At 35.2% G+C, this 24,448-nt stretch overlaps 1 protein-coding gene across 1 annotated transcript in view; it reads right to left on the reverse strand.

Annotated features, from left to right (window-relative positions):
• LOC150102121 (alpha-2-macroglobulin-like) overlaps positions 1-24,448 on the reverse strand; it is a 72,890-nt gene that overhangs the window by 1,939 nt on the left and 46,503 nt on the right. Inside the window, exons 12-23 of the mRNA XM_090399978.1 lie at positions 23,567-23,654; positions 23,199-23,376; positions 22,598-22,826; positions 21,597-21,836; positions 20,734-20,785; positions 17,235-17,327; positions 15,094-15,270; positions 12,612-12,850; positions 10,699-10,936; positions 2,130-2,317; positions 1,756-1,965; positions 794-912 (exon numbers count right to left, since the gene is read on the reverse strand). Of these exons, the coding sequence (XP_090256104.1) occupies positions 794-912; positions 1,756-1,965; positions 2,130-2,317; positions 10,699-10,936; positions 12,612-12,850; positions 15,094-15,270; positions 17,235-17,327; positions 20,734-20,785; positions 21,597-21,836; positions 22,598-22,826; positions 23,199-23,376; positions 23,567-23,654 (2,051 nt within the window). The remainder of the gene's footprint in view (positions 1-793; positions 913-1,755; positions 1,966-2,129; positions 2,318-10,698; positions 10,937-12,611; positions 12,851-15,093; positions 15,271-17,234; positions 17,328-20,733; positions 20,786-21,596; positions 21,837-22,597; positions 22,827-23,198; positions 23,377-23,566; positions 23,655-24,448) is intronic.

Here is a 24,448-nt window from a genome sequence, read left to right on the forward strand (position 1 = left end):
TTTCCACTGATAATGAAACAACTGGTATGAGTCTATTCGTTGTATCTTGGGAAAGTCAGGTAACCATAGCAATACAATAAATTATCGCTGAATCGAAAGATGTGCACGACAGTATCCACCAGAAGTAGCTGAAACAAAATACTAAAATAATATGAACAAAACAAATAAATAGTGGTAAGCCACATATTTAAAAATATTTGAAGTCGAATCTCTTATTTTCTCTTACAGTTAACTGCTCTTTGAACTTTAACCATATTAAAACCATTTTGACTAAACCCATAGTCAGACAGATATTTAACATAAGATTAGGGTTCCACGTTTCTCTTTGTAAAGAGTGGTTTCCAGTTTAAAGTGGAAACCAAGAATCCAGTGCAGTTGGAAGTAGAGTTGCTTGAACTATTCAAATTAAGAAAAAGATATGTTGATTGCGATTGATTGATTGATTTATGGATGGATGGTTTATATTAGCATGGATAGTTGGATTTCGCCATTGAAGAATAGATTTAAGAATTCTTGATACCTCACATGTATGACCCATAAGCGAAGATGTGGTGTTATTATAAAGGTAAAAGTGTTGGTTGTGTGAAGGGATATTCCAAGGGGGGATGAGAGTATCATGCCATTTATGCAATGAGTATTTTCTGCCGCGTAAGACAACCGTAATAATTCTGCTTGTTCCTTCATCTAGAATTTAAAGTGAAATCGCACACTTATTAAACGAAAAAATATGAAATTATGATAATAATGAGGAATTTCAGGGTATTATTTGAAAACATGTCAACAACTGACTTACCTTACGCAGATTCTCATTTCTACTTCGTTACACTTCCGATGCATCCTAGGGTTAGTTGACACTTTCAGCTCAAAGTCCTCTTTCTGAGAAGAATTTTGAATATTGTAACGAACCACAGTCTGAAAAAGCAATATCGCAAGTGTATACTTTTTTGCAAATCAAAAATATGCGCTGACGCCAAAAGTTGAACGGCTGAATATTCACCCCCACTTCAGTATGCCAAAATGTAACAATTTTAATGATGACAAAATAAACTAAGAATTAATATATTCTTTTATTTAATATAGTTATTAAATATTTAGTTATTTAATTTGTTATTGCATTAAATTTTAATATTAATAGCGTTACTCTTTAAATATATATATTTAGTGATTCATCATTATGTAGTATTGAACATATTTTCAATAGATTACTGTTGGTTTGCTGTGATTTCTTACATGTAAATGAATGAAAGCCTTCGATCGGAAACAAATTAATATTCTATTAATCTTACAAGAAAACGACTATAGAATACACGGAGTTGATAGACAAGGCTTTATAGTAGACATCTAGGAAATAAGGAAGACTGTCCAGGTATTTGGCACAGAATTTCACTTCGATTGCCCACACGATATACTGAGGTCATATCCTTGAAAGTAATTTCTGTATATAACGATAATCGTTTATTAATGAAATGCACCTTTAAATTTAATCCATTTCTATCTTCCTATTTTGTCTGTTCATGAAACTATCGTATATAGATGGTAATTCTAGTAATTTTTAACATATTGTGTTTTATCTGATATTCGATTTACCATTTTAGAGAATTTGTGCAAGTAACACCTGCTCATCTAGAATAGGAATGCACACATTTAAAGAACGCACACTTCACGTGGTATTCATTCTAACGCACAACAATCCAGATCTCAAAACTAACCGATTACCTGAAATATCCCGAACACTCGAAAGGGCAATAAACTAACCTGAATCAAAAGGCATCCAATTCCGGTGGCTTCAACTTCCAACGTAGAAGGAAGATGTGGGATCTTCATTGTTTGTGTGACTAGCTTGTTGTCTTCAGTGAACTTGAGTTCCTCTGAGGTGTTTTCTACTTGGACTCTAACCTTGAGGTCGATCCTTTGCTGGATAAAGGAAGCGTATCTCGCAAGAGCTTGCAAAGCTATCACAGTATCCTGCAATAAGCAATTCATTGTATTAGTAGTTACAAATTTCTCTTTCTGGGTGGAATTCATTCTTAACGAACAACAGGTTTAATATCCTGAGAGTATAAACAAGATTAAAGAGTGTGCTCTGAAAGACTTAAATTGGGTGGAACATTTCTGATATTGATACGTACTTGTGTTGACACAAATCCTCCGTTAGAATTTCTTTGTTTGGCAATCCATCTCACCACAGAAGATGCCTTTGCAAGACTTTCTGTATTTCCTAAAGTCGTTAAAGCAAGAAGCATGTACGCAGCAGTTTCTACGTCCGTAGAGGAGTAAAACTTCTCTTTTTCTTGGTTTTTCCAATATGTAAGATATCCTGAAACATACAAATAATCAACAAATGTTTAAGAGAACGAAAACAATAAGAAACATTGTGTAGTTTCTAAAGTTTAGCCACCGAATGTTTAGTAATTCAGTTCAGTTTACGTTAGAATTTCATTTTAAACTTGTTAGCAAAATAGAATTAGACGAGAAGAGAGCTAAGGTAGAATTAAAGATATGCTAATTTATGGTGATTTAAATGTAGCATTAGTAGCAATAGAAATATGAGTGATGGTTAATTTCCTTTGTAGAAAAAAATGACTCCACGGAGTCATTTTTCTACCAACCTTCTGATCTTTTTGCTATATTTTATTCCATGCTCTGCTTTGTATAGAATACAATATTCACAAGTTTTCCTAAGTGAGCTGCTATCAGCATACTTTCTGCACTTACCTCGTTGCAAACTTTTATTGTTCGTTTTTTTTTCTGATGTTTGTTTAATTTTTTCCATCCTCCACACTTCCTGTACTGTATAATGGATCCACACGACTAGATATATGCAAGGCATGAATTTGTCATAAATTTTCATGCTTTACAGTTCATCCCAATCTATGGATTTCCAATCAATTCGGTGCTAAATATTCGATACTTTTATAGTTGCATGGACGAGATTCGCAGAAAAAATCTTTTACTCCACGGTGTTTGTCCTTTTTCGATTATTATGAACAGTAGTTAGGTACACTCATGGAGAAGTTTTAATTGAGTTAACTGGAATTTTTATTTCCCCTCCTTTTAAAAAATTAAAAAAACCTAAAGTTTCTAAATTTTTTAGAAAATGTTTTGCAGGTCTGTCACTTATCTAAAGAAATTTGAATAGAAAAACAGAAGAGAAGCCAAAAAACACCTAATTATTACTGGATGTACAGGATCCTATACAGATTATACAGGGTGACAGCAAAAAAGAATTTTGGAAGAAAACACGTGCGGGCTTTGCTTGAAAAAATGTTGTTGGGTATTTAGTTTTATACAAGAAATGTTACTACCCCTGAATCAGATATGATGGGAATAGTTTTTTTATTATTATTATTGATGGATTTGGATCTCCTGATGGATGAACTAATAACAAATAAAAATTCTCACACTTTCCAGTAGAATTCTGAAAGATAGAAGACAATTAAATTGAGATTCTTTGTGAAACAAAAGTAGCTGGAATTGTTCTCCAAAATCAATGTGAGTTGATTGATTTAAGTGCCATTGCTAGATTTAACAATGGTTTGGATTCACTCTCAAAACCAAAGGAGGTTTAGAAGGTTAACAGACAGAGGAAAAGAATTTTGGAATAAACATGTGCGTGCTTTACTTGAACAACAAGGGATACATTGTTTCTTTCCTAAAGGTGACTCCAAAGCATTGATAATAGAAAGATTTCGCCGTACTTTACGAGGACACGTGCGCCTTTATTTCACTTATAAAAAAACATACAGTTATATATTTTTATAAGTGATTTTGATTTTATTTTGATGTGTTACCTTGAAATTTTAAGAGAGTATAATTTATCTAAACATAGATCGATTTATTATTATTATTATTATTATTATTATTATTATTATTATTATTATTATTATTATTATTATTATTATTATTATTATTATTATTATTATTATATTATAAAAAAAGATGGTATCAGACCTAAAGATATAAAGCAACATGCAACTAGTTTAAGTCCTATCCTACTAAAACTAATAAATAAAATATTTAAAGCAGGACAGATACCAAGTATGCTAAAAACCGCCATAATCATACCCATATACAAACAAGGAAAAAGAAATTTAATCAGCAATTACAGACCCATAGCAACATTACCAATTATCAATCAAATTATGGAGTGAATCATACTGAAGAAACTCACCACATGCACTGAGATCTTTCATATTATCACCAAAACACAATATGGCTTTCAGAAAAATAAGGGAACAGCATCTCTCTTGGAAGACATTACAGACGTAATTAATACCGCCTTAGACAAAAACAAAATTGCCACTGTAGTCTTTATAGATCTAACAAAAGCATTCGATACACTTACACATGAAACCTTGTTAGAAAAGCTGAGGCATGTTGGAATAGACGGGCCTCTTCACAGGTGGTTTACAAACTACCGTCAAAATAGAAAGCACATCACGCTTATCGGGTCAAACCGAAACAGAGAGCTACCAGTAACCTGTGGAGTACCACAGGGAGCTGTACTCTCCCCAACTCTATTCAACATTTACACGCACGGTATTAATCAGCGACCACTCAAAGGTAAGATATTCCAGTACGCAGACGATACAGCAATAATATCCATCCATAACAACGCAAGCATAGTCCAAACAAATATGCAACATGACATAAAGCTGATCATAGACTGGCTCACGAAAAACTCCATACACCTAAACTCAGATAAGACAAAATTATTGATATTCAGAAATCCACTGACTCGACCAATTGATAACAAATACATAACCATTCAACATCCACTCTCCGGCATAAAAAACACACACAACAGCAAAACCACTACAATCACTCAGGTTGAAATAATACGATACCTTGGAGTTTACTTCGATGCAGATATCAACTGGAATAGCCACATAAACCATCTACACAACAAACTCCGAACAATAAGTGGCAAACTCTACAGGTTAAAAGACATAGTTCCCATACGCCTTAAAACACTAATATACAAAGCACTATGCCAAAATATACTAAGATACGCTATAACAACGTATGCTTTCTGTGCACCCTACAAATTAAATTAAATGCACCCTACAGATTAATGTCGCTACAGTACAAAATGACAAAACTGATCTTTTGGGAACAAAGAGAAAATCACGACCTTATAAGCATTGCAATGGCAGAACACAAAATACTGACAGCAAAACATTTATGTCACTATGCAGCCTTGCTAAAACATTATTTCGATGCCAACTACAGGACAATTAGAAATACATACCGTATAACAAGACCCCATACTACTAATTATATCACATACTGTATAAATACAATAATCACTACGGAAAGGCTACGCGAAACTTCTACATCCCAGACATGATAAACAAATTACCTTTTGAATACAGAAACCTTACAAACTACAATAGCCTGAAAAGAGCTCTAAGGACATACTAAGAAACATGAAACACGCACCCAAAATACCATAGAAACCTAATGAAACACAATATATTTGCTCAGGCTTCCCGTTCAGCGACGCATCAATACATTCCAAGTTATCGTGCGTGCGCGTGCGCGTGTGGGTGCGCGCGCGCGAATTTCTCAATCAAAGATTTCGTAGCTTCCCAACACAGCAAAGATAAAAAAAACCAATACATAATAACCAACTGGTGTCATCCTCAGATAAGCTTACATATAAGCTTCGAGGATGAAAGCAAAGAAATTAGTTCTCATCCAAGATGTATCATATGTAACCAAATGCATGTAATGTACATATCACATGAAAACCAATGTATGTAATGTATGTATTATATGTAAACCAATGTGCGAAATGTAAATATTACATGTAAACAAATGTATGTAATGTATATAATAACTGTAACAAATATATGCAATGTAAAAAAAAAAATTCTTTTAAATGTAAATCATGAGTTTACACCGTATGTTTGTGCAAATAAGGACACATAATATTCAGATTGCATATGTGTAAATACTGTTGTATAATCACATCTTTTCAAACTTGAAAAAAAAAAAATAGTAAACCACAACATGTAATATTATACAACTTATGTAACTCTGAACAATATAATTGTAAATTATTATTATGATTGTTATATATATATAAAAAAACTGTTATCATTATTACTATTTAAATCTCATTATATGTAGCACAAAGTGCTGAACCTTGTAAAATAATATACTGAATAGAAGATCATTGTACATATGTTAATATTTGAAAGCACAATAGAAGAAAAATGTTTTGTTTATTGAATTTGTGACATTCATTTACTAAATAGACTGAATTTTCTAAACAGTAAAATGATTCTAGGAAAATTATGAATAATGCTAGACATATTAACAATAAAAAGTATTTTACAAAGATCTTTGAAAACACTTAAGGGGGGGTTTACCTTTCAAGTAGCTGAAGGTATGTATATTCATCCTTTGAAAAATAATCGGGGAAGGTGAACGTTCATTAACTTGAAAGCATTTTTTAGGGTGAGGTCATGATCTATTATCAATTTTCCTTCGGTCTCTTAAAAGCTTTTTTGTGTTTAGTCTGGGAAGGGACGTATGTTTTTGAAAGAGTTTTGCTGTTTTACTACTTGTTTAGATGAAAACAGGCTGTTACAACCAGTTCCCACATCCATTAGTGAGCTCTCAGATAGGTCAGTTCTCCTGAAAGAATTTACGGTAAGCTAGCTTGGGGGGGATATTTCTGATGAATATCAGTTGGAAAATGTTTGTATATAAAGTCAAGAAGGATATGTTCAGTCTGAACTTGTTGTTTGTATATGTGATCACATCACTACAGAAGTATTCAAAGAAAATGGAAACAGGTCCATCTACAACTGGAACTATTGATGATGACCACACTAAGAATGCAGGTGAGCATTCTAACGTAATGCAATAAATTAAGTTGATTTCTCTAACTTTTTAGCAACGTAGTGTTTTCCTTCCCACCCGGTTTCTAATGCAAGAAAAGTTATGAATAAATAATCTCCTTTTTGTTTTTGCTTTTTTATGTTCATATAAAAAGTGTGTATTAATAGTTTTAATTCAAACTATAGTCGAAGTAAAAGGTGTATTTCTGATACTTTCTTTTTCGTTGTATGCTGTTGCAATGCATCTTCGCTTGAAGAAGGCTTAGAAGATTTATATAAATATAATATTTGTACCCCGCAAATTAGAGAAGAGGATATCATGTTTTATTGTAAGAATGGTGAATGTCAGGGAAATACTATTAAAGATGTAGTTGGTCGCACGAGTAACTGGGAAATGGGTGCACCACATGCATTTACTATATTAGGGTGCATATTACGTCTTAATAAAAACGTCCCGGTGTTATTAAAGCAACTGGAGATCGATATGTTTATGTTATGGTTCTTCAATATCATGAAAAAACACCCATTAATGTTTGAAATTCCTATTACTTGGAAACCACTGGTCGACGTTTCTATATAGTGGAAAATTATGTATGTACCGAATGCACGAACATATTTCACAGAGCAGCCTGTTCGGAAAAGATAACATGGTTTCGGTTTGAGTTGCAATATTTTAGAAATCATTTCGATACTATGATCACCCTATGTGGCTTTCACCTATATCTGTATTAAAACCTCGTATATTTTGCATGCTTAGGAGTAGAGTTAGATATAAATTCTCACGTCTGTGTTAACAGGAAGATATCAGACATGTTTGGCCATTTTTTTCTGCCCTCTTTCTGTTTGAATAAATTTCTGCTTCTTCCTGATTTATCCTTATCTAAACTTGCTTTTACAAATATATTCGACTTTATGGGTTTTGCAAAAAAACTGTCAGTAATGGGGTTTCTATACCCAACACAAATTGAGATTCGTTCAGATTATTTTATGTACAATGCTGTTTTGTATGAAGTTGAAAAAGAATTAACACATACCCTATAGGAAAAATGCAAATGTTTATTAGAGATGGGAGAAGAACAAATAGTGAGGAGAGAACTGAAAATAAATCTGACATTTTAGAAAACCAGAAAAAATATCTTTCATAATGAAAACCTAAAGAGAAAGTCAGTCTACATCAAATTTTACATTTAAAAAAGAGGTTATGGAACTTATAGGTAAGAGCAGACTTGGAGAAGTCCAAATGTGTGTGTTACTGATATGTTATTGAGGCCGTGTAGTCTATATAGAAATATATTCCTGCACTGGAAATATGTTTGTTTTGCCCCACTAGTAAACCCAAACAAACCATTAGGACCCTAATTTTACTTTATAAAGACGATGTAGTGGTTTATGTATCGAGAAAATGACTGAAAAGTGAATGCAAGGATCGTGATTGTCAGAGAAGTATATACCACAGCGTTTAAATTTTTTGTTTCTTCAATATCGTGAATTAATGCTTGAAATTCCTATTACTTTGGAACCACTGGTCGACCTTTCTATAGAAAGTAAGAATGCATGAACACATGATCCAGAACAGACTGCTCTGAAGAGATAACATGCTTTCACTTCGTTATGCATTATTTTCGAAATCAGTTCGATGGTAGTGATCAATATGGCTTTTACTATATCTGTATTAAAACCTCATATTTTTAAGACTGTCTGATTAGGAGGAGAGTTAGATATAAATTCTCACGTCTGTGTTAACAGGAAAATATTGGACATATTTTGCCATTTATTCCATGTTTTAGACACAGTGGTTTAGTATCGAGAAAATGATTGAAAAGTGTCATTTATTCATGGATGTCATACTAAAAAACTATATATACTTTCTTACTAATGGGGTATGTTGGCATTTATCCATGTCAGAGTTAGATCTTGAAATATGTCTTGAATCCCGTTCAATAAAATAGTTTTCTGGTAATGCTTTTGATGAATGGGATGTGTTGAGATTGCAGCTTCCACAAAACAAATGATGTCTGCAGGAAAATGGAGGAGGGGAATTTTCTCTTCCCCCCGACATTGTGAGAATGGTAGGAGGTCTTGTTTGTGTTACTAGTGGAGATAGAGTGATGCGGGGCGATCCAGATGTAATATTAACATTGAATGATTGATTAATTGATTGTGCAAGTAGTATTTCCCAACATCTTGATGTTTTGAAAGCAATGCTAACGTGTTTTGTCTTATGTCAGAGGTTCTTGCATACAATTTCAAGGAAGTTTCTATAAAGATGGTTTTGGAATCTTCTTCTCTGACAGATGGATAGTTCCTGGAAGTGTTATACTCATTTATGAAATGCTGTTCTCTGTTTTCGATAATTGAGGAATGTGAATTGTTGTGTAGTAAAAGAAGGTATGGAATGTAATCTACAGATGTATAATGATTTCTCAACACAGCTATTTGTGTTCATTATTGTCTTCCATGTAAATATTTGCTTAATAAAATGCATTTAACTTGAACCAGTGCTTGTCTATGTTTATATTATGTTAATATGTCTACAAAGGGTGATTTACGTAAATTATATTACGATTTCTCGAATCCGGGAGTTTTGGAAGCATATCATCTTTGCAGAGAACTTCAAAAAGCTAATTGATCAATTATTTCATTGCGAATATGATGACTGAAATATAACTAGTGAAACGATGATGAAATTATTACTTCATTGAAAACAAGATTATTAATTGAAAACATGATTATAGAATTTGCATGGCGTTCAGTGAGACTGATTCTGTTGATATTCATATTAGTATCATAACCTGAATTAATGACGGTCTGCTTTATACAAAAAACTGTTTATACCAGAAAAGAAGGAAAAACAGGGTGCCTACAGTTACTTACAGAATCATTTCTTCATGATGTAACTCCTATGACTCCCCCCCCCCCAAAAAAAAATAAAACTTTCCAACCGTGAAACACACACATACAAAAGAATTCCAGTAAGGAATTTGACTTGAAGTTCAAAAACAACGTTATCTCCATAGAAGATAATTCATTCAGTGCAAATATCTTACCCTAAAAGCTTTCAAAAAAAAAAAAAAAAACCTAGGACGTTGATGACGGCACATGGTTTAGATAGAACATTATTCACTTTAAAAGAAAAAAATCATGACGTAGAAGTATCAGGTGACCTAACAACAACCAACCACAGCGACTGATAAGGGGGATGAATTTAATTACTTTGAATAAGAGAGAAAATAAAAACATACATTAAAACTACGCTAGAAAACGATGCTGGTCCATGTATGATGTCATCAGCTGTCCCCAAGAACGAAACCAGGATGCCTGGTCAGAAACCAGTTCAGAACGACTCGACGGGGATGGATTTAATTACATTTTTATAAGGAGGGGTAAATAAAAAATCCAATTAACCCAATTAAAACTTCTCCATCAGTGTACCTAACTACTTGAATATTAAAACCCATTTCAATAGTGAACTAAATTAATTCATAAACCAGGCTACTTACAATCAATTTATTTTAAAAATTTGGTATACAGAATGGTTGTAATTATTTATCAGAATATAGAATGAAAACCATAATAAAGAAAAACTTTGATGAATTCAAATGATTTTTAGAGCACCCGTGAAGCAAGCAATCATGTCCTTACTAACTGACGGGTTGGCCTTACCAGTCGACACATCTCGTAACACTGGTCACGTTTCTAAAAGTGCAGATTACCTAAGTGTATATGTGTGATTAGTAATGTTAGCTAAAATATCATACGACTTGTTTCTTACTCAATGTACCCAGTTTCTCCAGTGATATATTTCCTACACCTTTCATGAGAAGTCGCTATCCAAAGATGTGCTTACCTGTCTTAACAGCAAGTTCCCACATTGTGTCGATGTACGTCTTTGCAGATGGGTGACGAGCCAGAGCAACGGCATAAGCAAATAGGGACAGGGAATACGGAGACGCATCTTTGACTCCCTCGAAACAAGAAATTGCTGCCCTGGTAATATTTTCATCTGAGAACCCGGACTCCAGGAGAGCAATAAGAATGTATGCAGTCAGTGGAGCTTTGGAATGCTGACCGTCCTGAACTCCTCCCTAAAATAAAAAGAGTGAACTGTTACAGCAATAAATCAACATGTGGATGCATCTTGTTTGTTTTGCATCTAAAAAATTAGGATTTTAAACTGAATACGTTTATGTCCTAAAAAACCAGAATTAAGTTTCTTACTGTAGGCATGTTTGTGATGTTGAAAAATCTTCAAGCACCATTTAAGACCTGTTGAGTAAATACAAGGGTGTGTGCTGATAATCACCTTGAAGGAATTGAGGTAGAATCACGTAACTTACATATTATTCTGCATATTTCCCAAGAAGTGTTATAAACTTGTTAAACTTGTTATACTATCTTCTGAAATAAAAAAGTGTTTCCCTTGTTCACAAACGAGAAAAATTTGATCTAGCTGTTTATCCGAACTTTTCATTCCCCCTCGTATAAGAATATTCTCCAACGCGCGCGCGCGTGTGTGTGTGTGTGTGTGTGTGTGTGTGTGTGTGTGTGTGTGTGTGTGTGTGTGTGTGTGTGTGTGTGTGAAAACCTTTATATTCATTTATTATTATATATATATATATTTTTTCTTGTCTTATTTATATCAGTCGCACGCACAGACTCTGCATTGGTTTTGCAGTCTCGTGCACAAGAGTGCTGTGTTGTGCCAGATAAGAGGTCAACGAGAAAGAATGAAGGTTCCTAATATTTACTCACCTGAGGGTTGTTGTTTTTTCTAGTAAACGACGCATTGGAAAAACTTTCTCAAACCACAAAAATCGACAGGAAATAGAAATGAAGGACGCGAACGAGTCTTGGATGTTTGGGGGTTCAACAGTGAACATTCGTTCACTGTTGAACCCCAAATTAAGAATCCATTGCTTCTGGGATCATGGACCTGAAGCAAAAGTATCGATTATTTTGTTTTCTCTAGAATAATTTACGTTCAATTAAAAAGCGTACTTCCAAGTCGACAACAGTTTCATGATGGATTTTTTGTGAACCAATGTGACAACGAAGTGTCACAACTGTGAAAATATTTCCTCCTTAAACGAAGACAATTTAACATCGACGTACAAAACCTTAAGATTAATTTTTTATTTTATTTTTATGTTTATATATTGTGTGTCCATGGGATTAGCCTAGTGGCTGTGCGCTTCGCCACCATAAGCCTGGGATAGGAGTATCCTAGGTTCGATTCCGTCGGCGACGTGAGGATCTTGAGGATCTCCCTCAGCCATGGCCAAGGTAGCTGATCTTGGGCGTGGACAGCAGGGTTTTTCCGCCAGTTTATCCTGTGGTGTTTCCTTCCGCAAAGCAGGCAAACCGGCCCAGTGCACACACAATTCGACAGACATGGGATACCGCCGGAAATAAGGAGCAACCAACCTTTCTGCGGGATTATCGGTCACGGAAGCTTACGCGGTCAAATGTGTAGGCCTGCACTACAGTGTAACATACGATGACGATGATATATTGTGTGAATTACCGATAAGACTACCATATTTTGAACTGAAGTGAAATCTGGCTGCAATGGAAGCTCTCTTTCAGACTACCGCGGTGTGAATCACTCCTGAAAATGCAGTTCAAATGTACTAGCGAATCAAAATTGCTTCCTTTTTTAGAGCAAATATTTGATTAAAACATAAGATATTTATTTTAGTTTATCGTTTTATTTTATCTAGAAGGAGTGATAAAGCTTGTATAGAATCTTCAATTACTCACCATAAGACTGCGATGATAAACCCTTCCCACCTCTGGGAAACACCCCTCTTTCTTCTGGTGCTTTACCACCCAGTCGATGGAACGAACGAGGTCACTCTCGTCCACTGGGATGAACCGCTTGGCCTGCGAGAAAGCTTTAATGACAAACGCGGTCAACCAGATACTTCCTTCTTTATCGTTTTCTCCAAAGGCGCTGTAAGAACTGTCCTTGTGGCGATACGTCAGTTCTCTCTGGTAGCCTAGAAGTAAAGAGGTTGGAAGTTTAACTGGGCTCATTGAAACGAATTTGCGTTTCAGTAATGGAGAGAAATGCACAGAAATGGAAAGAGTTGGATTAACTGAAGCAGGAAGAGATGTTAGCTTTTAAAATATCTTACAAATGTCTTACAGTTATTACAGATATATGAACAAAGTTCTTGGAGTAACGTTTAGTGGCTATTGAACGGGATTCCTGGTAACAGCTGTGTGCGTGAACATTCTTAGAACCTAAATCTGCATCGTCATTTCTTACGGTGCTTAGATCTATGATGAGTGACACACACACACACCGAGTCATTCTAATCACCAGTGTTTGTTGAAGAACCTATGCTGATTAGATCGCTGACGGTAATGAAAAACAGGGTCAGATAAATGACATTTATCTAATTCGTTATAAATATGAAACGTTTCTTGGCCAGATATTTTACCTTGATTATATGAATCAAGTCATTATCCATTGCAGGCAGGTTTAGGTGATGTACAAAACACAATATTTGCGATAGATCATTTAAAAAAATCTGTGAGACGGATGAGAGTATAATGTCCGACGAGATGTGTGCAAGACGTAGTAACTCGTATAAAGATGAAGAAAAGAAGCTGCTGTATCTCTGAAAAGAATATCCCTCTCCAAGATTATTGAAAGCAGATGCAGTCGGGCCCTTCAAGTTATGATGATGGATTAGAGTTACGGCACTCTCCTTGAATAAATGTTCAAACTTGAAACAATACTGATGACTTAGTTGCATTCTAGATTACAAAATTCTGTGATCGGAAACAACCCCATGCTGGTTGTATCAGATTTCGACGATTTCTTAATAATAATGTAATATTAATAATAATATTCTTGTAATCTTTCTCTGAGAACGACCGGTTTGTGGTAAGTGCCATGAAGAGAGAGCGGCGATCGATTACCTTTAGAAGAAGGTAGCCACGATGAGAGTCTGTTAATCGGAAAGGATGTATGCAAGAAGTTGCATTTCTTGAGATTCTTGAAATCTGCTTGGGGATAACTGCACTTTATGCAACTGAATCTCTTGATACTAATTCTGGGTTGTTGAAAGTGAGGTTTAGGAGCCAAAACATGTTTCATAGTGAATCGAGAGAAACTATTCAGTTGTATAATGCAATCACAAGAAATTTACCAATAGAGTTAGATTTTCATGATTGCAATTCTGTGCTTGCATGGTGTGCAGACTTCTGTTGTATTTAGCGGTTCGAGAGGGTACATTTGCGGTAGACAGAGGCAGTTATTTTACCAAAAGGAGTGTAAGATAGCTAAGAAAATCATCTTACTGTTTTTTCCCTATTTCTCTTGTGAAATACCTTCGGGGCGGGGGAGGGTACAGGCTATTTATTTTTGCTTGAAAGGTTGGTTGATGGGAGTATGTGGTGGAAAACACCATATACATAGAGAGGGAGAGTGGTGCTTCGCAGCAGAAAGGTGCTTCTCATAGAAGTTCCTTCTGTCTGTTTCCCGAGTTTGTTTTGACAAATAAATTGATCAGAGTGGATAACGCAGCCGAAAACTTTGCCTACAAAACCGAGTGTGGGGAGGTTTGTGAAAACAACTGAAGGAATTTTCAAGAGAGACATTGGTCAATCAAGATTCAATGTCGAAACTATCTATGAAGTTTATGGCCTGAACGGATAAGTTCTTTGCTTTAAATAGGGAAATATGATGAGAGTTTTTATGAATAAGCAGAACTTACCACTCTGGAATTTCAACAGTCGGATTAGAAATTTAACTATGAGGTAAGTCGGCGAATCAATGTAATCTGCGTACGATGTGAGATAGAGAGCGACGCATACTTTGTGGACTTTAAGAAGACCATACAGCGGGAATGAGAAAAAAATAGATCTTTATTCGACGCATCAATCCCAACAGTTCGAAGAAATTGTCACGATACCCAATTTAAACACTAAGGACGAATAACACTAAGAATCTGCGGCTCCCCGTAGTTTGGGCCTTCTAAGTGCAAATCCAAGTCAACCTCGATGACGAAGGGTACATTCTCATAAACTCTTTGATAAATTTAGAAACGTTCATAGTTTTATATACATCTGGACACAAAATATGGATGAATCTTTAATATCTCCAATAACAGAAAATTTTATAAGCAGTTTTCTGCTGTCGATTTATTTATTTATTTCGTTCTCATTGAATTGTTTTCATTTTTAAAGGCTCTCAGAGTTTAAAGGCTCTCAAAATTTAAGAAAAAATTACCTGTTTTCAGGTGAGAAAGGGCCCGTGACTCGACATCATCCGACAGCCGCTCTGTTGACTTCAGGTAATCCAAGACAAAGATGTTTGGAACGAACAGAACCATGTTTTGTTCTCCACATCCGGTGGGCAATCTCACTAACTTATCCAGACCTTGAACGCTTGGACCCAATAAATCTCCTGTGGAAAAATGGAAAACAAAAATGAAAATCGAATTGCACTAAATACTCTGAAGAATACACCTGATGTAAGATTCTAAAAATAAAAACCTTCGTATCCGCCAAATATATGATGTGTTTATTTTATCCCCAAGTGGAGTTTTAATTGGCGAGATTTCTCAATCGACTTACAATCTAATTAAATATAGTATAACAATTATACAGTCTTCATTAAAATACTTATGCCCACCTCTGCTCGCTAACGGAATTTTGATCGACAGACAGATTTCCATTCTTGCTTTCCACAAATTAGATGTTTCCATAACACATTTATTTTTTAAGACCCAGTCATAGGCCTGATTCTTAATCCCCCATAATTTTATCCGAGCTCGGATAAAATTAGAGTGGATTAAGATGTTGTTGTATCTCCTCGTTAAAAACAAGGGCTCACAGCCATACGAAATAAATTTATTTTTTAAAGATATTCACACACTTACACTTTAAAATGTCTCCGTGTTAAAATTTCTCCATATTTTCAAATATTGCATTCCTTAGTTCAACAAATGGTGGACAGCAAAAAAGGACCATGACGGAAATTTTTCATAAGTCACCAAAGTACATATTGTAGCCACATTTCAATGTTCCTAATGTTTACACACGCACGCACACATTTGGTATTTCATAAAATGCACCGAGAAATTCAACAGACTAATGTTAGGTATCTGTCGTACTGTATGTTCTAGAGGGGTATGATCATTATACATTCAAGTAATACACTGGAAAAAAGTAAACATTTAATATTTCATCCAGTAATACTGGTGTTCATTCTATTTAAAACTTTAAGATTTAAATCTAAAATTATCCATTGTTCGTTTAGGAAACTCTGCAGAAAAACTTCAACAAACGATCGATGAACTGAATACAGAAAGTAAAAAAGAAAGGATTAAATACAAACAAAATCAAACTAAAATAATGTTTAACAAATACATCTCCAAACACCAGTACAAATGAACACCCGCAAAGTGAAATAAAAACCTCCCATGTTTACCTAGTACAGGAGAGCAGAGTAGAGGAAGGCTGTCAAGAAGAAGATATTATAAGTAAAATTCAACTTGGCAGGAGAGCCTTTGGAAAATACCTTGGATTACTGAAAGGAAACATCCCAATCTGCTTTAGAAGAAAATCTTTTTAGCAGTCGTATACTTTTGGTCATGACACAGGAATGTGAAAGGTGGACTTCATCTAAAAATGGCAATACGTTGAGGATCACACAGATAAAAATGGAAAGACCATTACGGTATTACCATTCTAGATAGAAAGCAAAACACTTTGGTCAGAGCTCGGAATAGGGTGAGAGACACTATAATAGCCATCAAAAGATTAAAATGGAAAGCGCAGGTCATATCGAAATAATACTCAGATATGAACAAAAAGTTAATATCACAATGGCATCCTGGAGATGGAAAGAGAGCTACAGGAAGACGCAAGAGACGGCAGGAGGATGAGATTAAAGATGGCTGATACTCATTGGCATAGAAATGGTCAAGATAGGAATGAATGGAAGATTCTGGGGAGCTACCCCAGAAAATGGCTGAAGAAGAAGAAGAATATCCAGTCTGCTTAACCATTTTGTTCAGTTTAATAGGCTAGTAGAGATCTAGAGCTTTTGTATTTCCTGATGCTAATGATCCTGTTATTGTACAAAATGCGTTATGTACGACCCTTCTCGCATAGATACTTCTTTAGTTGCGTGCCGTAGTTTCACTTTCTGAATATGGCGCAAAGTAAGCGAAATCCACTCCACTGGCATGGCAGTTTGCGATTATACGCAATGCAGTGTCAAACGGCGTAATTACACAAAATGTTAATGAAGAGTATGCTTGAGTTCATAAATAATTTGCAGGTGTAAAACCGAATCAGTACTTCTGAAAGAAATGCAACAATCGATCAAAGTAAAGTTTTGTACATATTTCAAGGTTTACCTACCAGACACAGAAAGAAATGCCCTGGCAGAATCTTCGACAACATTTTCTGGAACAGGCAAGTCCTGTCCAAATTTAAACGTACCATTTTTACCGTCTGCGAGTAAAGAAAGCAAAATTAGTTAAATAAATTTATAATAATGTTCGTAAAATAATTTTGAGCTTAAATATATATTTATTGAATGTATAATTTTGCGAAATTAGGATTAAAAGGAACATCTGTGGGCGTATTTTATCCTAGGTTCGAAATTTCTTTGATCTCCTGACTTCTGCAGATGCGAAACTCAACATCGTAAATTGAGTTCGACAGAGATAGTTTGTATGCATTTTTTCATGACCGTTTTCGAGTGGTTCATTTGGGCCCACACGTCTCTTATTTAAATTGGATCCACCGTTTCACAAGAGCTATTAACTAAACTAAAATAAAAACATTAAACTGTTGATGAATTGAAGGGTCACAGACCATTGTTGTATATCTCAGAAAAACATACGCCCAGCATAAACCCTAACCAATTGTTATTTGAAAAGTGGATGTAAAAATGCCATTTGCAAGATACTTCGAATGTTCTTCGGTACATATATCATCCTAACCAGGAGCTACGGATATTCGCTTAACCATTTCAATGGTTTCATTGGGCATTCACAAGGATCCCGTCATTCCTTTGTTGAACACCCCTGAAATATAATCGCATGTGAAGCGCCAGTAATCGCTTTAATCTTTCATTTTTTCGATCTCAATCTGAGGAGTGATAAAGAAATTTTGCTCAAATACCCAACGCAGTGGTACGCAGTAAAATCCAAATAAACTTCCAAAAAGAAAGAATGTTTCGAAGACCAAAGCAAAACAGAGATATACACAAACTCAATATTAAAAATATATATTCCACCACGAACTAAACAATAGATTTAAACATCTTATTACAGATGACAATGCGGATCTATCAGAAAGTAATGACATTGATACCAAAAACCTTTTAAAATGCTCACTTGAAATAACTGATACCACAGAACAGAAACAAGAAAAAATCTCTGAAGAAACAAAACAGCTTACGAAGAAACGAAGAAAAATGAAACAATCAACCTACAGAATAAAATTGAATATACTGATTTGTGCAAAACAATCAGAAAACGTATCACAGAAGAAATACGAAAATTCAATTCTAAATTCATTAAACAAACAACTGAAAACAATCAAAGTCTTAAAAACACCAAACAGCAATTGATGAACAGCAAATAGTTGGTTGCAGTCGAACTACAAGAAGGGACCATCACAGAGATAGATATGCTGTAGCAAAAAGAATTGAAGAATTCTACTCAGTATTATATCAGGATGATGAATTAAATGAAGAAGAAGACAACTACGACACGGATGAAGTACCACAGATTCTACCAGAAGAGGTTATGCAGAGCATCCAAAGCTTCCAAAATGGGAAAGTTGCAGGTGAGGATGGAGTTATAGCTGAACTTCTAAAAACAGGTGGAGAAATAATCTGCAAACTCTTAGCAAAACAATTTACTTTATGCCTGAAGAAAAATTATGTACCAACAACATGGAAGAAGGCTACCCTAATTCTGATACATAAAATAGGTGACATAGAAGACTTGACGAACTACCGACCTATCAGTCGTCTATCAGTGGTCACAAAAGTGTCAGCTCATAGGCTTTGTGCGAGCCTGGACCTAGCACAACCAAAAGAACAGGCAGGCTTTCGAACGGGCTTTAGTACAATGGACCATATTAAAGTTGTATAGCAGATTATTGAACGGTGTAGTGGATATCAATTACCACTATGTCTTGGCTTTATTTACTATGAGAAAGCCTTTGATTCACTTAAAACTTGTAAAATACTTAAAGCATTACGAAACCAAGAAGTGGAGTAGCCCTACATCAGAACCATCAAATCAGCATACACCAATGCCACAGCAGCAATTCAGTTCAGTGGGAACATCTCTACTGTGGAAATACAGAGAGTTACAAGAGAGGGTGGCACAATATCTCCAAAATTATTCAGCGTGCCTAGAAGAAATATTGAAACATTTTGATTGGGAATGGAAAGGTTTGAAGATTAATGGAAGATATTTAAGCCATTTATGTTTTGCAGATGATATAGTTATCTTTACTTCAAATGCGCATGAATTACAGACTCGTATCCATGAACTCCAAATTGATAGCAAATAGCTCACCAAAGATACCTAAAGCAGACACAAGTCATGTACAATAGCTATGCCCAACCAGAAATAAGAAATAATATAGATCATTACCTATACTTAGGACAACAGATATCAATGGAACAAAATATCATGGATGAAATTAAAAGGCGTGCGATGCTTGGATGGAAAGCATTTAGAAAATTACATTCAATATTCAAAAGCCAACTACCATTATGCTTGAAGAGAAAGGTTTTTAACCAGTGTATTCTTCCTATACTGACATATGGCTGTGAAACATGGACACTGAATGCAAAGGAAATTCAAAAATTAAGAACAACATAATTTAGTATGGAAAGAAGTATGCTTGGTATCACAAGACGGAATCACAAAAGGAATACGTGGAGAAGAAACCAAACCAAAGTCTCTGACATTATAGGAAGAGTGAAACATTTCAAGTGGCAATGGGCTCGGAATATTGCTCGAAGATAAGATCAGCGATGGACAAAAGAAGTATTGGATTCCACGAGAGGAAAAATGACCACGACACCGATGTAAATCACGGTGGATTGATGATATCATCAGATTTGCAAGAGTGACAGAAAAGGAGAGCCATGGACAGACAGTTTTCGAGTGATCTTGGAAAAGACTTCAACCACCAGTGGATCGACAATGGCTGATGATGATGTTAATGATGTCCCAACGTAAAACAGATAGCGGCGCCGTCTTTACTGAGGAACACACGAATACCACCATCACGTACCACTAAAAATTAATAATTAAATTTTGCAATTGTCAATAAAGTTCTTTTTTCACTCTCTAAAAAACTAAAATTTTAACTCTTTTAGTAGGTAAATCTTTTACAAATGGCAGTAAATAATTAACTCAGTTTTCGAAATATTAATAGCAAAAGACAGCGATATTTGTTACTTTATAAAAGCATTTTTTCTGTTTGCGAATTGGATTCAGGCTTCATGATGCAGATACTGCCTGTGATACTCCTCACGGAGTAAAAAGCAAGCCTGTTGATTCACAGAAATGTGGTGCCATCGTTTGATAAACTCTCTTTCAGTGAATTATTCTAAAAACAGCTTCTTGATTGGAATAGATTGAATATCAGGAATCTGCTGAATATAACTAACGGATCTTTTCCACGCAGCATGTGGAAAAGGGCAATATCATGCAGAATAAATTATCAAAACAAATAACACAACCTCTTCTTCAAAAACAAGGAAGTGTATTTGAAAGCTGCAAAATAACTAATACGTAACTAATGGAAAGATAGCATGCTAAACTTCATCCCTTCCTAAAATTACCGGCCGACACTGCAAGCAATAAAAGCGCGTAAGACTCACCTTCGATGCAGAAGAAATTATTGTGAATATTTTCCACTGGAAATCCTTCCGCCTGCAAGAAAAACAAAAACGGTTTCGGTATTCTGTCATTCTTCTGCTTTCACTCTCTGAGAGCAAGGAATGCGAAAGAACAGTTAATTCAGATTAAAAATTATAAACGTTTTTATTAGCATTAAATTACTTTATTGCAATCTTGGTGCAGACGAGATTCTTAGTGTAAGGAGTTAATCGCAAAAGATGTGGACTCGGGAATTAACGAGAGTTATCATTTGAGTTATTACACGACAACAGAATGAAAACCAGAATCACCTCAATTCAGATTGTTCTGTTCTTCTCAATTTTGAAAGAAAAATACATTTTCAGTTGTTGAAAATATATAAGTAGAACCTTCCATCCACGCCTCTGAGAGTCAACCTTGACTCTTCCAATGGCGTCGGGCCTACTTCTTATTTAACACAGTAAATTGATATAAATGTTCTTGCTTAAGACAGCAGTAGCAGGAGCGATTCAAAAATATCATCCATGCTGTTCGTTTCGAATTATGCTCCAATAAATATTAGTCTAAATTTGAGAACTCTTTGTATTATGAAAGCAGGCTTATGCAAAGGTATCGTGCGCTCATCAGAAAACACCTCTTCTGTTTTTCATTAGGTTGAAACAGTTTTTTTTTTGAACATTATATGAAGAACCTTCTGCCATTTTAGAACTGCAGAAACAGACCGAAAATCGAAGATTGTAGGCACTTTATTGTCAAGCAACATGTGTATAAGTCGACATTTTTCGACCAAACTCTTGTTTATTTGAGAAAAATCATTATTACTGAGGGAGAATCTAAAACGAAAGGAAATAAACGTATGAATTACCTCCACTAGCAGCTGTCGGGTCACTGCATCTCTTGCTGTCACTTTGGCTATCACTTCGTTATCACACACGTCTTCCTCCTCGGTGGACTGCGCAAAGACAGTAAAGTTCATATTTCCGATCACCTTGGGTTCGACCATGAATTTGTGGGTGGCACTTCTTCTTCCGCATACGCAAAGCTTGGTTGTTGGTGAATCCCCGAATAAAGTGAAGTTGGTGTTGAGTTCAAGGAAGAGTTTTATCTACGGAAAAAAAATAAAACAAAATTACCGGACAGAAAGCAGTACTAACAAAAAGAAAATAAAAAAATACTATCAATATTTTCTCACACAAAAATCGACTTTGGATCTGATAATTAAAGTTGCCGATGGTAACGACAGCAGCAAAATTTATAGATGGCAAGAAATTAATGGAAAATCTACTAACTCTCTTTTTAATCAGTCCGATGACGAGATGATTTTTTCCTCTCTCCGACTCACGAGAGTACTTCTTTGGCCTTTAAAGAAACGAGCGGTTGTTGAAAATCAGAAGACCATTCGTGTTCAACTACCTAAGATACTGTCGATTTTTGTAGGTTACCACTGGCTGAATGCATATTCGATAAACATTCTGCGTATGTAATTTGATGAACTAAATCGATGCGTTTGTGACAAAATATGGAACGTTTCCTCCCACCGGCTTCCATTGATCACGGCAGTGCTTTCACACTAGACGAAGAAATTCACTTCCCACCTAAGATCAATCTTAAATTTTCATTTCGCGGCAAGAATTTCGTTGCAGCACAAGGAAATGAAACTCGGCTAAACCGTTATGAAACCTAAAACCTAACCCTAAAAGCGCGTACTGTTATAACTGGTAAAGGAACACAGATATCAGTTCAGGGAAAAGTGTTAAAACAGCAAATGGCCACAGAACTCTACAAATCGCTTAATACATTTTTGAAACTCAACACTGCTTTCTTCCTTTCTGACCTTTTAACAGAAATCCGTTCGAGACTACTCACCGGCAGACATTCTGACAGGTAGTTGAATACGGACACAGTGATGGGAACTTTTTCTCCTCGGACTACGGAGTACGGGAGTCGGAAAGAGACGAAGAACGGCTGGAAAGCGGTGACTCTGGCCTCCTCGGAGAGACCGATTCCCAATTCCCTGTGCATGCATACGGCGCTTCCCACCCACTCTGTAATGGTGTGAGGAAGATCTTGCTTCAGCACCAGCTTGCCGGAATCACTAGGAAAAGGAAAGAAAGAAAGAAAGAACCAATAATTAGTGCATCTCGTTTCTAAATATTTTGATAATTTAAAGACAATATAATCTGCTCGAGTCTTTTTAATGTAATTCTTAATTTTTGTTCATTTTCATTTCCATCTGTAGAAAATAAGCATAAATTGCATGAATCGGCTTTTAAGCACTTTATTAATGATTGTATAGATAGTGAGAGAGAGAGAGAGAGAGAGAGAGAGAACGAAATGAACGCAAGCTCAGAATTCAAATTGGTTGACCAGTGCACATCTTAAAATATTTCTCTTTACAAATCGAAAATAAGTCGATTGTCTTAATTCAGATGAATAGGAACAACTCAACAGAATAGAGTTTGATCACCTCATATTGAGAACATCCCAAAGCCATGTTTCAGGAAAATAGTTGCGAATTTTTACAGCCGATTTTGTTGGGATCTTTCTTTTGGGATGCGGAACCGGTGGAGTATTAGTGGCTGCTGTTTCGACTTCAGGTTGCGATGCTTCAGTCAAAGTTTCAGTTTCAATTTCAGGAAAAAAATCTGGAAAAAAATTAACGCTGCATTTTCAATCACATTTTGAAAGAAATTTTGCAAATATGATTATAAATTGAATGAGAGTGTAGAAAAAGTCTCTTGGATGTTCAGTGTCATATTTCTATAAGAGAGAGAGAGAGAGAGAGAGAGAGAGAGAGAGATTTTATGCCAACAGCTCAATAAAAGGTAGCCTTACCATATTCTTCTTTGTATTCATAATATGCGATTTTTCTACAAGGTCGTTTATTCAGAGAAAGATCGGTTATCACCACCTGTCCGGATGTCTATAGAATGTAAACAGGAAGAATTACATACATCATAATTTTAAAATGATGGCATAGAATTTCTTTAAATTTATTCTTCGATCAGATATTAGACACATTACCAGAGAGGATTAAATATGGATGGTAATAATACTAATATTTAATGATTATTAAATGCATGTTGGATGTTGGCATTTTCATATAAATTAGAACACTACAAGCGAAAGTAAAATGTATAACCAATAATGATATTCATTTAAATCTATTTTCTTAGATGAAACAAAAAATAATTGATTTTTCTTATTGAAATGTTTTCTAGATTTTTCGTAGAAATTGATATTTACCGTAAAATCTCCCAAGGCATCAACAAATTCTGATCCACGTTGAATGTTCCCTGTAAATATAGAAATAAAACTCAAATAAAAGATGATTTCTCTTAAAGAAATCAGACTATCAGTAACACTGCAGAGGATTCCTCCTCTGGAGCTACGCATTATGTCAAAGAGATTCTCATTGAAGCTTTCTCAGAATTTGCAAACCAGGCTGAAATTCATTCTGTGAAAATATGTCATTCGCAAACACACGCGAACCAGAACTCACCTGACCTGGTTCATGCAATCGACTGGTCGTTTTGAGTGAAAGATTAATTTCTTTTAAGTTTTTCACTTACATGCATCCACATTCATTCACAGGTAAAACAATTTTATTTGCATCTTTTAATGATTTTCTGTCCAGACCAGCTGGCTGATTTGTATATTCGAACAAACAGTTAATGTTCTCTGTCTCATTTTGCTTGGGCACTGCTCCGACACTTT

The sequence above is a fragment of the Typopeltis vanoorti genome, chromosome 11 (genome assembly GCF_054136105.1).
Source record: "Typopeltis vanoorti isolate ZY-2024b chromosome 11, IOZ_Tvanoo_1.0, whole genome shotgun sequence".
In the NCBI taxonomy this organism is placed as follows: Eukaryota; Metazoa; Arthropoda; class Arachnida; order Uropygi; family Thelyphonidae; genus Typopeltis; species Typopeltis vanoorti.